The 14,077-nt window shown below is 37.6% G+C and overlaps 1 protein-coding gene across 1 annotated transcript in view; it reads left to right on the top strand.

The window, feature by feature from the left end:
* LOC124310211 (uncharacterized) overlaps nt 1–2,660 on the top strand; it is a 28,160-nt gene extending 25,500 nt beyond the window's left edge. Inside the window, exons 5-6 of the mRNA XM_046774019.1 lie at nt 873–1,231; nt 2,324–2,660. Of these exons, the coding sequence (XP_046629975.1) occupies nt 873–1,231; nt 2,324–2,660 (696 nt within the window). The remainder of the gene's footprint in view (nt 1–872; nt 1,232–2,323) is intronic.
* Nucleotides 2,661–14,077: the final 11,417 nt, after the last annotated feature.

The raw sequence follows: 14,077 nt of genomic DNA, 5'->3' as shown, positions 1-14,077 counted from the left end.
GCCATTAGATGGCAGAAATTTTACTGACGGAAGTGTTACTAATAAGAGCATTAACATAGATGGCGCCACCAGTCGCTATTTTACCGATCACGTTTCTAGAGAGTCAATGCATGTCGTGACTTGTCTGGTAGAAAATTGTAGCGGAGGTGGGTGATGTATAAAACGTGAGCTTGTTACAATAGTCTTTCTGTTCTCATCGTCTCTTTTCATCGTGAACTGTTCTAAGTTGAGAAGCATCTTTTATCGAAACACAATGGATCTGACATTAGTCAACTACGTCAGCCGCCAGGAAAATCTACCGACCAAAAAGATGTCGAAACTCGAAGAAAGTCACTGGGCTAAGACTGGTCGAAACGAAATTTAAAGTTCGTGTTCTGACGACGATCGAGAGAAAATACAACGTCTTCTTACCACTGAGAATCGCGATGGTTTTACAAGAAAATTCTGATCAGCTGGCCGAAATGTGTAACATGGCTGGGGAAAATCTTCTGCAATTGAAATATCGTGGCGAAGAATTCAACAAGTGTGAATTTTCATACAGTTATGTGCCGTAAATAAACTGTGCGATCCCCTCTACTTCTACAAAATTCATCCGCGAGGCGATAAAAGCAGGTGTGCTGGAGATAGAATAGTCAGTCTTCTACCTGCTGTCTGATGGTAAAATCGAGCGTAACATTCCTACTCCTCAACGTGGCGATGATCCTAGACGTGCAATGTTTTATAGGCCATAACATGATGTTTGTACCCAAGGAAGTTGCAGTCATCACCGTAAACGGACCAGGCCTGGATTACATCTTTACCAATCCTGTGATTTGGCTAGCTTACTACTTGAATGTAGAGTTACTTATGCTTCCTGAACACGCAATTATCAGGGAATACTATGGTATGCTGGGAACAAATCTCACGAGGATGTACTGAAAATTGCGAGAAAAAAAGTAAGAAATGCTTGTTACGTACACGTCAAAAGGAAGGAGAAGAAAGCATGGCTGACGGAGATCTTCGATGGTACAATGGGAGTTATTCATAAGGAAGATTTGCACATCACACCCCCTGCACTGGAAAAGTTGAAATTTATGGAAGCAGCACCCCGGGATGACTTTAAGCGTAAATACTTCCTATCGGATAATATCTGGAAGCATGCGGAGGAAGGATTATTTTGGTATGATGACAACCCTGAATACGTCCCAACATACAACTGCGCCTTTGAAAACGTGCAGAGGCTGAGGAGTTGGTATTTGAAGGAGTGTACCGACTCTCTTGAGAAATCGTTTCGTCTGTACAAAGAATTGGATGGTTTAAAGGCAATGAGGTCTTAGGATATCGCTTTTTTGGTAAAAGAATTTATCTACAGATTCGTATCAAATACCGTCAGTGAGGTATGAGATAAACTGCCAGAGAGTATAACAGTGGACGACAATATTGCCAGTTACCGCAGATGCCTTCTGCATTATATACCACGACCCGGTGGTGATATAGCGGATGGACCAAATCGTATAGTGAAGGACTGTCTGGGTGCAACCGTTTACCCACAAAATAACGGCAATATGTACAAAAATACAAATAGAGTTCATGAGAATTATTAAAATTATATTTTAGTTCATACATACAATTACAATATAATATTCAATAAAATTATTTACTTTTCCAGAAAATAGAATTTATTCACCTATCTAGAAAATAGAATTTAGTACATTTATATCCTGACTTATACGTAGAATTAGAATGAAATATTGAATAAAATTGTCTACTTATCTAAAAAACAGTATTTATTACAAATATATCCCAGCTTATACATGAAATTGAAGATGAAGTATTTAATGAAATTATTCACATATGTAGAAAAAATAGAATTTGATACAATTATACATCTATCTTCGTAACTTTGATCAGTATTTGTAATATTAATTTACTTGAGGGAATATGTAAATATACTACAAGTTTGATTTGCGGTAAAATATATGATCAATAAATATGAATTTTATGTATTAGGTCTACAAATTAATTCGGTGCCTTTACTTTGGTAACTTGTATCTCTGGTTTGAATTTGAATTTTCTCCTTGCCCTGAGGTAGTTTTAAAGAGCAAACCTTAATCTGTGAAACATACTATGAAAGGTGGCGGCCCTGTGAACTAGACCTCAAACAGCAGTAGTGAAAACAATGGCATCCGTCAAGTAGCATTTGAGACTGTGTCACAAACGCCGCATATTCATACCCGAATAAATCATTATAACCATTTCAATGACTATTAATATCGCTTTAGAGACGAGGGAGCATAGCTTTAAAATCATTATTAAATTCATAATTAGTCATTTCACAAAACAGTTCGTGGTACAACAAAAGTGCAGCGGCGCAGCAGTTGCATGACAATTCAAAGCCACACACCGCAAGATCGAACAAAGACGCTATAAATTTATTGCGCTGGGAAGTTTTCCCTCATCCGGCTTATTCGCCAGACATAGCTTCTACACACTACCACACGTTCCCGTACCTTCAACATCACCTTTCGGATACGCGCTTTAAGTCAGTGGAGGAATTCGAAGAAAGCATCGCAGATTTCATCCAATCAAAACCACCATCATTTTACCGTGAAGGAATTCGCATACTACCTCAGAAATGGCAGAAAGGTGTCGAAAGCGACGGTGATTACGTCGACGATTAAATACTGATTCATTCGTTTTATATTAAACTTTGAAATTCGACAAAAAAAAAGGCACCGAATTAATTTGTAGACCTAAGAATTCATAGTTTTATTCTTTAAAATAAGAGGATTTTGTAAAATAAATTTATTTGGGGGGAAAATGTAAAAAATGTCATGAATTTTGTTTGCAGTAAAATACGTGATGAATAATTGTGAATTTTATAGTTTCGTTTCTTAAAATAATACATAAAATCTTTATTATCTTGATCACTTATGTCAACATCATCATCATCATGAACTTTATCATTTTCAATATCCAACATTATTACTACAGTCTCATTCTCCTATTTTTCGAAAATAATTTCTATACACATATGATTACAATTTATGTAATATAAGCTGTTTGGCCGCACTCAAGCCACCCGCGCGTCCTCAACGAGTTCCCGAAGCTCCTCCAGCGAGAACTCAGATGTCGCTTCGGAAAATCCAATAATTATTTCCTCCTCCATCTCCTTGTCCTCACCACAATTATCGGTGGACCAACCATCGTCCTCAATTGGAGCTGAGAAAAATCCAAAGTTTCGGAGAGAATTTGATGGCATTTTTCAAAATTTGTATAAACATGTTGCTATGTCAGCGGTAAAAAATCTGTAAAAAGATCAAACTGAAATAGAAAAAAAGATGATGCTGTTACAGCCAGCATTTATATACTTGATAAATCTGTAACCAGAAAAAAAGTTTTCACCAATTCAAATGATGGATACAGTGAAAGTGAGAAAGAAACTAGATTTTTTTTTAATGTAGTGCCACACACCAATCCTGCTTTGAAAAATATCCCTCATCATTAGCTCTGCCGATGTTTGCCAACTGTTGGCGGATGCGGTTAACATCGTTGAGGAACATGGCAACGCGCCTGTAGGCGGCTTCGTAGTCATCAAAACCCGTTTCATCGTCCGTATTCTCCTCCGCTCCCGCAACATCCTCCTCCACCCATCCCCCATCAGCATCATTCTCAGCATTGTCCTTATCCGACGATGATGATTTGAGGAGATACTAGCGAGCCATATTATTTTCAATCTCAAGATTAATAATAACTGCATCCTCGTCACTGTCGTCCTCCCTATCGTGAAAACATTGTTCGTGATCGATAATCAACGTATTAGCGTCGCTATCGATCCCCTCCTCCTCTTCCTTATCACCCATATAGTCCTCCTCCACGTGCAACCATTTGAATGTAGATTCCAATTGCAGTGAAGAAGGCGGGGAGTCTGACGGTCCTCTTTTCAATCCATTTATACTTTGAAAATATTTCTAAATTTTTTCCCGAATTTTTATTAATACGGCGATGGTGAATACAGAAAAGCTAGAACAAGTCGGAAAAAACTTTGTTAGCGTGCTGATCAAATGTGATAATCATCGTGGATTTAAATTAGCATTTGCATTATCGTAAGATGATTGGTGTATCGCTGTATGTATATTTATATATATTCAATAAAGTACTTACAAAAGTAAACTCTTTGAAGTCACTTTTCACTAGGCACTTCGTCAAACACTTTTCCTGCACCAGCGATTTTTCAAATGGCAGAGAAGATCTAAACTGCTATTCGAAATTAGACGGAATGAGACATGACGCTACGTCTACCCCCCATGTGCAAACCAACCAGCCAATCAGCGATGAGGTGGTACATTACATAAAATGCGACCACAATAAAACGCGGGAACAGTGTAACCAGAGAAAATTTTTCCCGAGAGGGTATTTTTCCCATCAGACGCAACATCCTGACAACCACCATTACTTCGTTTGCCCCCAAATGCCATAAACTATTGTAAACATTAGCAAGTGTTCAAGGGTTCGAGTTTACCCAAATGACTAGTTTTTGACTCCAGATTATGCGAGTGTGACCTTTCCTGAAACGTCATAAACACAAATCACGCGGCCAAGAGTCGGAAAGACTAGATTTTTTTCTCCTATCAGACATCGCCCGCTACTTGCTTTTCATTAGCCAATTTTTCCCATTACATGTCCCACGCTTATTACGGTTGGGGGCGTGCTGGCTCATATCTGTTTGCCATACATTTATTTATTTTTATTCCTCGTTGGGAGATGGCACAGAACTTTTACCCCCACTCCCTCACCCCCAAATTTTCACGATCTAGCCGCATATTAGGTCAACTTGGATATTCAGCAATTCAAAGGCATCGATATTCAAGCGTTCTAATCGAACATTGAAAAATAAAATGTGGAAGCGGTTTACTCTCCAAGGATTTCACAAGTCGATTAATATTTTGTAAGATTTAATAAAGTCCTACAACAACATCAAGCATCGCATCATTAAGATAAAACCCGTGGTTGTCAGCACGGTCAACGGAAAACAATTGTATCGAAGCATTTGCAGGCTTCAGTAAATCAAACGAAGTAAGCAGAAGCGGAAATTCAATGTCGACGATCGAGTTCGAATCAGCAAATACAAGAATGTATTCGAAAAGGGCTATTCACCCAATTGGACGACAGAAATATTCACCGTGAGTAAGGTGAAAAATACCTATCTACCGTAATACAAACTTACAGATTATCAAGATTACCAGAAGGAAGGAAAATACCCCGACGGCTACCTTGTGGAGAAAGTATTACGCAATCGTGAAAATCAGCAAATGTGAAGAGGTTGCGGTTTGACGATTGACCAGTAAAAAGTTACTTTAAATGAACATCTCCATTTATACTATATGTTACGAACGGCCCTTTTGAAACACGCAACACACGCTAAACGTGAAACTGCTGGCCCAGCGCATTTCTGCGAGGGTCGCTTTCCCGCACACAACTGGATGAGTCAGGGAGTGCATTAACACCGAAAAATTGGCGCAATGGCTACTCTGCAGAATAGCGCTTAAGAGATTATACAAACTAAAAAGATATTCAATTTTGTGGATATGGATCCAATCAACCGACGTTTAATTTTTCCTTTAATAAAATATATGAATAATATTGTAACGTTCTTAGACGTTACGGAAATAAATATGGATTCGTGAGTTTGATTATCAAGCCAAAATCAAAGGCGTAAATAAATGTCGTGAAAAAGCTTCAATTGCAGGATACGTGTTTCTGGTTTTAAGTCTGAAACAAGACTGTTTTTACAATAATGTTGGTTGACGCAGCAACCTTATTCTTTTGAAAGACATAAGAGGTTTATAAAGGTCTTTCATCTATGATGACTACTTGATCATTAAAATGGGGGCAAAACGGGTGATTTCACCATTTGTAACAATATCTTCTCGGTCTCATCCGACGTGCGTTGTTGATTGTTGGCTCTTTACCTTTAATTCCGGGGACTCTCGGGTGGTGAGTTGGCGGAGAATTAAATTTTTGGACTCGTCAGGTGGTCGAATCGATCGGGATATGTCGAAGGTATACAGTCCACGTTTCCCTTCCTTCCTGCTTCTCAGGTTGTTATGGATGATCACCCAACTGGTCTATTCAACGTCCCCGGAGAGAAAGAGGGCGAGATCCTATTGTCACCGAAGATCTTCCCCCCTTCGCTGGCCGAGCGAGTACCGCGACTGTATCGGCAATTAGCGCCACTGGGCGCCACTTCACCTGTCTGCTCACATATGACATTTTAGTGGCCTAATAAGGCCGCGAATATTCAAATTCCATCTCGCCACTTATACGCTCCACCACCGACGAAACCGAGCCGTAATTTGTAACCCATCGACACCTTTCAATCAGTCGAAATTGAGGAGTCTGAGATCAACGAGATCTTAGCCTGGATATAAGTGAGTGCTGCAACCCATCGATCGAACCGGCCTCTGGAAAGGACCTTTCATCAGGCAGAAAGGCAACGTGGAGACTCAGGCTTTCTTAACGGAACGGGTCGGTGAATCGCTGGTGTGTCCTAAGAGTCACCCTCGCGCTACTTAAGGTGGCCCATTCCTCGGCTCACCTGTTCCTCAACCGTAACGTAGGACTTAGTTGTCCTAATTCTGTTTTTTCATATTTAATAGTCTAATTGATTACCCTACCCGTCCTAAATCTCTCTTTGTCATTTGCAATTGTGTACTTAATATATTTTAGTATACAAAATATGAACCATTGTGGACAATACGAGTTCCATCTATCCGTCCTGTCTATACCACTGAGATCCTGTCACCCAGAATACTTTACTTTTATCGCAGCAAGTGTGTTTACACTTTATACAAGCGAAACCCAGAGTAATCTATTTCTAACCGCTCGAGAATACATTATGTACATATTCTCTTAGATCCCGTTGGAAGAGATCCTTCAGATCATCGTCTGCACATAACATATATTAGGTTTAATCTCACATGGTGGACGCATGGAAAGGTACTAGTCTTACATAAATACAGAAGGTTGTCCTCTCGGACTCTAATCACAATAAGCACTAGTTGGCGTTGCTACACTACGGTACGCTGCGGTATAGAATATAATTGTAGCACTCACACAGCACACCTCCTTACATGTATATTGTGTGCCACCTTAGATTTTACATAGTTTTATTTAATATTCATCATAGATCTAAATTTCTCGAATGTTTGCTTACATAACGGCTTTGTAAAAATGTAAGCTCTACTTTGTCCGGTGCTTACCTTAATTACTTTAACAATACCTTGTTTTAAAAATTCATTTACGTAGTGATAGTGAACTTCTATATGTTTAAAGTTTTTAGTTAAATTTCTATAATTTGCTATATCTATTGCACCTGAGATGATACTTATTGGCTATCTACTAGTTTCACCTCAAACGTTATTATAACTTCCATTATGAATTTCACTTCACTCACAGCCTCAGACAGTGCTATGTATTCTGCGAATGTGGATGCTTTGGTTACGCTTTTTTATTTTCTGGATTTCCATCTGACTATATTTCCAAAATCTGATAGTATACCCTGACGTTGATTTCCTACCTAAGTTGTCTCCTGCCCAGTCTGTATCTACATGGCAATCTGTACTGGACAGTTTTCGCCTTTCTTATAATTTAAGCTCAAATTTTTTGTTGAATATAAGTATTTCAATATTCGCATCGCATATTTGAAATAAGTCTCATTATAGTCGTTTTAGTATCTACGTAAGTAGTTTACGGTAAAGCTTATGTCGGGCTTTGTGCCTGAGCTTATATACAGTAGTGCACCAATTAGATTGCTGTACTCAATAGTTTCTACACACTCATCCGCTTTTTCTAGTTTTAAATTCGTTACCATAGGTATATTATAGAGCTTACTATTTTGTAAATCATACGTTCTCGCTCATGACTCGATATGATTCTTTTGAGTTAGTTAGTTTCATTTCCTGTTTACAGTGATCATAGTCAATCGGTATTCCTCAATATTCTTTGACGTCTTCCAGATCCTTCATTATAAACGTTTTTGACAGTAGTAGTCCAGGAAATGAAGCCGAAAAAAGGTCTTTTTATGACAAAAATTTAGGACGAATGAGACCTATAATATATTCTGATAGAGCTGATACCCGTGATGAAGGCTTATGTGTTTCCAACCACAGTTTTGTTGGCAAAAAAAAATGCGGAGCGTTCAAAGTTGGTGAAACGATGTTTTTGAGCGATAGCGAGGAAACAATTGATCTGAGAGGAAAAAATGACTGGTAAGAATTTATAGGTACCAAAAAGACAAACAATTTGGCCGGTCGCAAATTGAAATTGATTAATTTGTACTTTTGCAAAATAATAAAAACCTGGTAAAACGGCCATTTCTACAATAACGAATAATTTATCGAATAATGCATGTACATATTTGAAAGTCTCGTAATACATGTCTCTTGGTATTGTAACGGACTTTTCATTTTCGCGGTTTGCTTCGACCAGGATTAACTCCAACTGCGGAGCCTCTCGCAATTAACGAAAATCATCCGCTATCAATTTACTTTTTATTGTTTTTTATTGTTTTTATTTAAAACGGAATTTCGGATGTCGGTATGACCGAATGACATGAATCTATACGGAAACCGAATAAAAGAAAAGTATAAATATGAGAGAAAATAATAAATAAATTGTATAAATAAAATGGGTACGGCGGACATCTAGGACAATAACAATTCCATAAACGGCATACTCGTAAAATTACAGATAAAATAGTACAGGTCAGAATATAAAACTTATCATAAGCGTGTCTTTGGGGATATTCTTCAAATCCCAGTTTCCATTTCCTCAGTTGCGCTCGCTAATTCCGTGCCCGGCCAATTTGAATCCCCTCGTCCGTCATATCTAGGTGGTTTTTCCTTGATCGGGAATCCGTAAAAAATGGGCCGCTGCTACGAGTCCTTCGTTCTCGCAATAGAATCCGTATGCGTTTTACTTCATTTTTCGTCGGTTGTATTATTCGTTCGTTATGATTTCTTTATTTTAGAGCGCACTCTGTTGACGATCGACCGCTCATCCGTCGTCTGTCGCTTACACTTCTCGATCGATTGCTAATACATATGTTCTATAACCGCTTAGGTGAAAGCCCCCCTCCCTACGGACCTACCTATTACTGAGTCCCGTAGTCACTGCTTTGCCGGCTAAATTCAACTGTTACAGTATCCTGAAAAAGTATGCAAAACCGGGGCTCGATCAGATTAACACTTTTTGAGAAAAGCTATTTGTTATTGAAAAAGCGACTTTTTTTGCACGGAATTTCTGGGCTGGAATATTATTGAAGACCAACAAAACTGGAAACATATTAATCCCGAAGAGTCCCACTATCATGAACACTATGAAGCAAAACGATTTCTTACAATTTAGTGGTTGTAAAATAACTCCAAAAAGGGAGTACATTTTTTACTCGCAAACAAATGCAATTATTCCGCCAATTTTCATGTTACAGAATCAGGATTAGCATTATTAAAAAGTTGTTATTTTTACACGAATTCATAAAAAAAAATTTCTTCAAAGCTAATGAGGGAAGGAGATCATTTTTTTTCCCAACAATTATTGCAGCTCCTTTTTAAACATAGAGAGCTAAAATTTGGGGACAGTATAGACAAAGACTCTTACTAACCGGCATAAAATTTTCGAAGACATTACTCATGAATGGACTGTTCATTTGTGCAGTCAATTCGGGGACAAGATGTGAGGCCGCATATAGCGACGGAGCGGGGGAAATCCATCTCCGCCTGGGGGGTACTCGCGCTGAAAGTGGATTCGCGGGTTCAAATTCCACGATCTTGCAAGATATTTTGAAGAAATGAGCGTAACGAGATGTTGTTTTTTGTCAATCTTGGCTAACTTTTTCCGCTGATCGTGAATTTGCTATCAACATCTCAAAAGAAATATTTTTTAAGCTCGTAATTTGTCTATTGATTTTTTTTTTTTTAATTATATTTATTCAATTTTCGGATTTAATGTGAATTACCTTTCATCGTTGTGAAGTTCCTCAATGAATTTAGAGAAAAAAATCGGCCCAATGAAAAATAGATTGTTTCCGGAGCACGGGTCATTACGTTTTTAGGAAAAATCGGAAAATAAGGGACAGATCATCTGGAATACATACGAAACGTATTAACGTAGCATGTAGCATATTTATTACAACAAACGATTATAAAAAATACCGAAACAAAAAATACAAACGTAACAAGAAATAGTTAACTTAAGTTTTCGATTTCAAAATATTTTCCGTACTCTTAGTTGTACTCAACAAAAATCATTTTTATCATACTAGAAACTTCAAACACAACACAATTTTGCAAATTTCACTATCAACTGACTACACGATGTCCAGTACAACCAAGAGTACGGAAGATATTTTTAAATCGAAATCTTGAGTTAACTATTTCATTTTACGGTTGTATTTCTTGCTTCGGTATTTTTTATAACCGCTTGTTGTATTAAATATGCTATGTTCAAACGTAAATACGTTTCGTATGTATTCCAGATGTTCTGTCCCTTATTTTCCGATTTGTCCTCAAAACGTAATGACCCGTGCTCCGGAAACAATCTATTTTTCATTGAGCCGATGTTTTTCTCTAAATTCATTGAGGAACTTCACAACGATGAAAGGAAATTCACACTTAATCCGAAAATTGAGTAAATATGAGTAAAAAAAAAATTAATAAACAAATTACGAGCTTAAACAATATTTTTTTTTTTTTTTGAAATGATGATAGCAAATTCACGATCAGCGGAAAAATTTAGCCAAGATAAAAAAAAACATCTCGATACGTTCATTTCTTCGAGAGATATTCCAAGATCGTCGAATTTGAACCCGCGAATCCACTTTCAGCGTGCGCGCCTCCCAGACTGAGATGGATTTCCCCCACTCCGTCGCCATACGCAGCCTCAAATCTTGGCCGTGAATTGACTGCAAAAATGAACAGTCCATTCACGAGTAAATTCTTCGAAAATTTTATGCTGGCTAGTAAGAGTCTTTTTTTATACTGTACCCAAATTTTAGCTCTCTATGTTTAAAAGAGCAGCTGCAATAATTCTAGAAAAAAAAACTATCTCCCCCTGTTACGTGGGGGTGAGGGTGTACTGAGCGGTGGTAGTTAATGATTAATTGAATAATCAAGCTGCCACGTAACGACAATGAATAATTATTAAAACTAAGAAAAGACCTACCTTTCGATAAGCCGGTAATTTGTAGGACCGTGTTGCTATAGTCCTGTACAGGTCTGTGAGGTTTGTTTAAATTGTTGAGGCAATTTTATAATAAAGAAAGTGGGAAAAAGGTCGTTCAAAATAAATGGTTCAATATGATTTAACTGGTAAAAGATGAAGTATATTCTGTTTCGATTTGGTGATTGAAATGTCTGGTAACAATCAATGGTGATAATGATATAAGAGCCAAAAGTAACAATTTATAAAGTGTTCAAGTTTATAAAAATCGTGTGTTGTTCTATTCTAAAGGATATTATTATTTGGTACCAGGAACATCTACTCTGAACGATGGTTATAACTAGCTGGTCGTGATTATTGTATTGTATCTCTCTTTTTAGATTATCTTAAATCAATTATATATTCTATTGTTAAGTCTTATTGATTAATTCTTGGAAACAATAAGTATGATTTAATTGGGGGTAGTGAAGCTAGCCACCAATTCTAGACTTGCTTTTGAATGAAAATTACTGAAGTAGATTTTGATTATAAAGGTGAAACAAGAATTCGTTCAATTTCGTAGATTAACACTCGGATTGACTTAGCTTTAGGTGAATCGGTCGACGAGATTGAGAGCCGTCGGATCGTGTCGGTCTGCGTCGGTAGAATTCTGGACCAGGGCGTCACCTCAAGTTTGGAAGAGTTGATCAATCGAACGATGTTGAACGTCGGTCACTTAGTCTTTTTATCGAAAACTTGAAAGTGTCTATTTTCTGATTTTGATGTAAGTTAAAAATGATTGGAACGATTATTTATTAAAAACTATAGTATAATTATTATTATTATCGCTTAAAATTACCTGATTCGGTTGAATCAGGGCCGAACTCAATTTGATTATGGAAAATGGAATGGCATAAAAATGTCTATTCGCGAAATGATGAGATTTAGTAAAGCACAGAAAAGATGGAAACGTAGAAGATAGTGAGTCTCTTGCAGCTAACAGAATAACTGAATGCTCGAATTTGACGAATTAGCGCGAGACTTTAGGTCGGTCACAACTAAGATTTTCCAAACGCTACTCTTGCTCGAGAGGGCTAATCCGGGTTGACGTCCACGCACTTCGCGACTTGACAGACCAAAGACGCGGCTTCTTGGGCCCGAGGGTCCAAGGAGCTGCAGTTGTAATAAGTTACAACGGTAATTAGCCAATGAGGTGCGAGGGCGACCTCCTGGCTCCCAAATCCACATGGTCAGCGTTACTTCTCGCTTTTCGACGGTGTTCCGACGATTCTCAATCTCGTCGGTGATACATTGAAAATATGAACAAAAGATATTTGCATGCAATGTTCACACATTCATTCATACATTCCAATAAGTAATCTATTTTAATTTGGTGGTTCTAAAGGTAGTGGTTTATTCTAGTTATTGATTATAGTTTTAACTTAAAAAGAGGGATATTTCCCGGCTGAGCGCTACTGATGCTAATTCAGCCGTCTCCTATCTCAGTTCTTGGTACCAGTTAAATAGAAGAAAGTTGAACCTTATACTAGGGATCATTGTTGGTCTCTACGTGACTTTTGCCAGGAGGGGTGGAACTCGCCGTTATTAGAATATGAGATTTTGATAAAATGATATCTGTGCAGTGAAGAATTTAAAGAAATGAAATGAAATGGAATTTTGAAAAAGGTACGCCAAGGCGGTACGTCGGGGCATAACACCCCCCCCCCCCCCCCCCCCCCTTAATTAACTTTAAACAAATCTTTTCTTTTCTAAATCGTGTAAAAATAACAGCTTTTCAATAATGCTAATCTTAAATCCTATCTTTGTCATAATGTCATCAAAACGCTTGTACCACTTTCTATGACTTTCTTTTAGTCTATATAAGGCCTTATTTAGTCGGCATACTTTATTTGTTCCCTCATCGTACCCTTTTGTCTGATTTACATAAAATTTTGAGCTAACTTTACCATTTAAAAATGCTGTTTCCATTTGTTTCCATTTGTTTAATAATTAAACTTGCTTGACAACAGTATGCTAACAGAATTTTTGAGGTTCGCATTCTCGCTACTGGCGAGTATATATCCTCGATTTTTTTAGTCTCTTGGAATCCTCTAATCACTGACCTAGCGTTGTGAATTCCAGTGGATTTCGATGTTTACACCCATTTTACATTTATTACCTTTATCTCTGATATTTTGTTGACTAAAGTCCAGGTCTCGTGTTTCTCCAAACTTTTTATTTACCTATCCATTGCTTGTTTCTATTTTAGCCTGTCACTGCTTCCAATCGCCTCCTCAAACGTATTGAGAGTTTCAGCACTACAATAGGTTGCATACATACAGTTACTATATTCTTGATATTCATTGTAATACTATTTTCCATTCGCGTTTAAACCTCCTCAATTCGATTTCAGATTCGCTTTCTTCTCCTATACTTTGATCTTCTCTACATACATTTATGGTTTTCGTCGATTTTATATTCAAGCTTGACTTTACTGTTCTTTCTTCAAAAGATTCACCTTCTCCCCCACCAGTGTTCCTAGCACCACTAGGCTTATTTTCATCTGAACCTTCTTCATTTTGTACCTTCTTCTACGATATCTACATGTCTTGCGATAATGATTTTATTATTTATCAGTATCCTATACCCTACTTCGCTGTAACCAAGTAAGACTCCTAGTTCTGCCTTCTTGTCCCATTTGGACTTTCTTTTCTGTTCCGGAATTCTTACGAACACTTTACTTCCATACAAGCGTAGGTATTTTACATTTGGCTTTTTATCGGAGAATATTTCATACGGTGTTATTTTTTCAATCGTGTTTGCCAAGCTACGATTTTTTAGATAGGTAACTGCGCAAATTATTTCTGGCCAATATTTTTTATTTATCTTCGCTTCGTTC

This window comes from Neodiprion virginianus, chromosome 1, assembly GCF_021901495.1.
Source record: "Neodiprion virginianus isolate iyNeoVirg1 chromosome 1, iyNeoVirg1.1, whole genome shotgun sequence".
Taxonomy (NCBI): domain Eukaryota; kingdom Metazoa; phylum Arthropoda; class Insecta; order Hymenoptera; family Diprionidae; genus Neodiprion; species Neodiprion virginianus.
The sequence above is the reverse complement of the archived record's forward strand: the minus strand, read 5'-3'. Positions and strand labels throughout refer to the sequence as shown.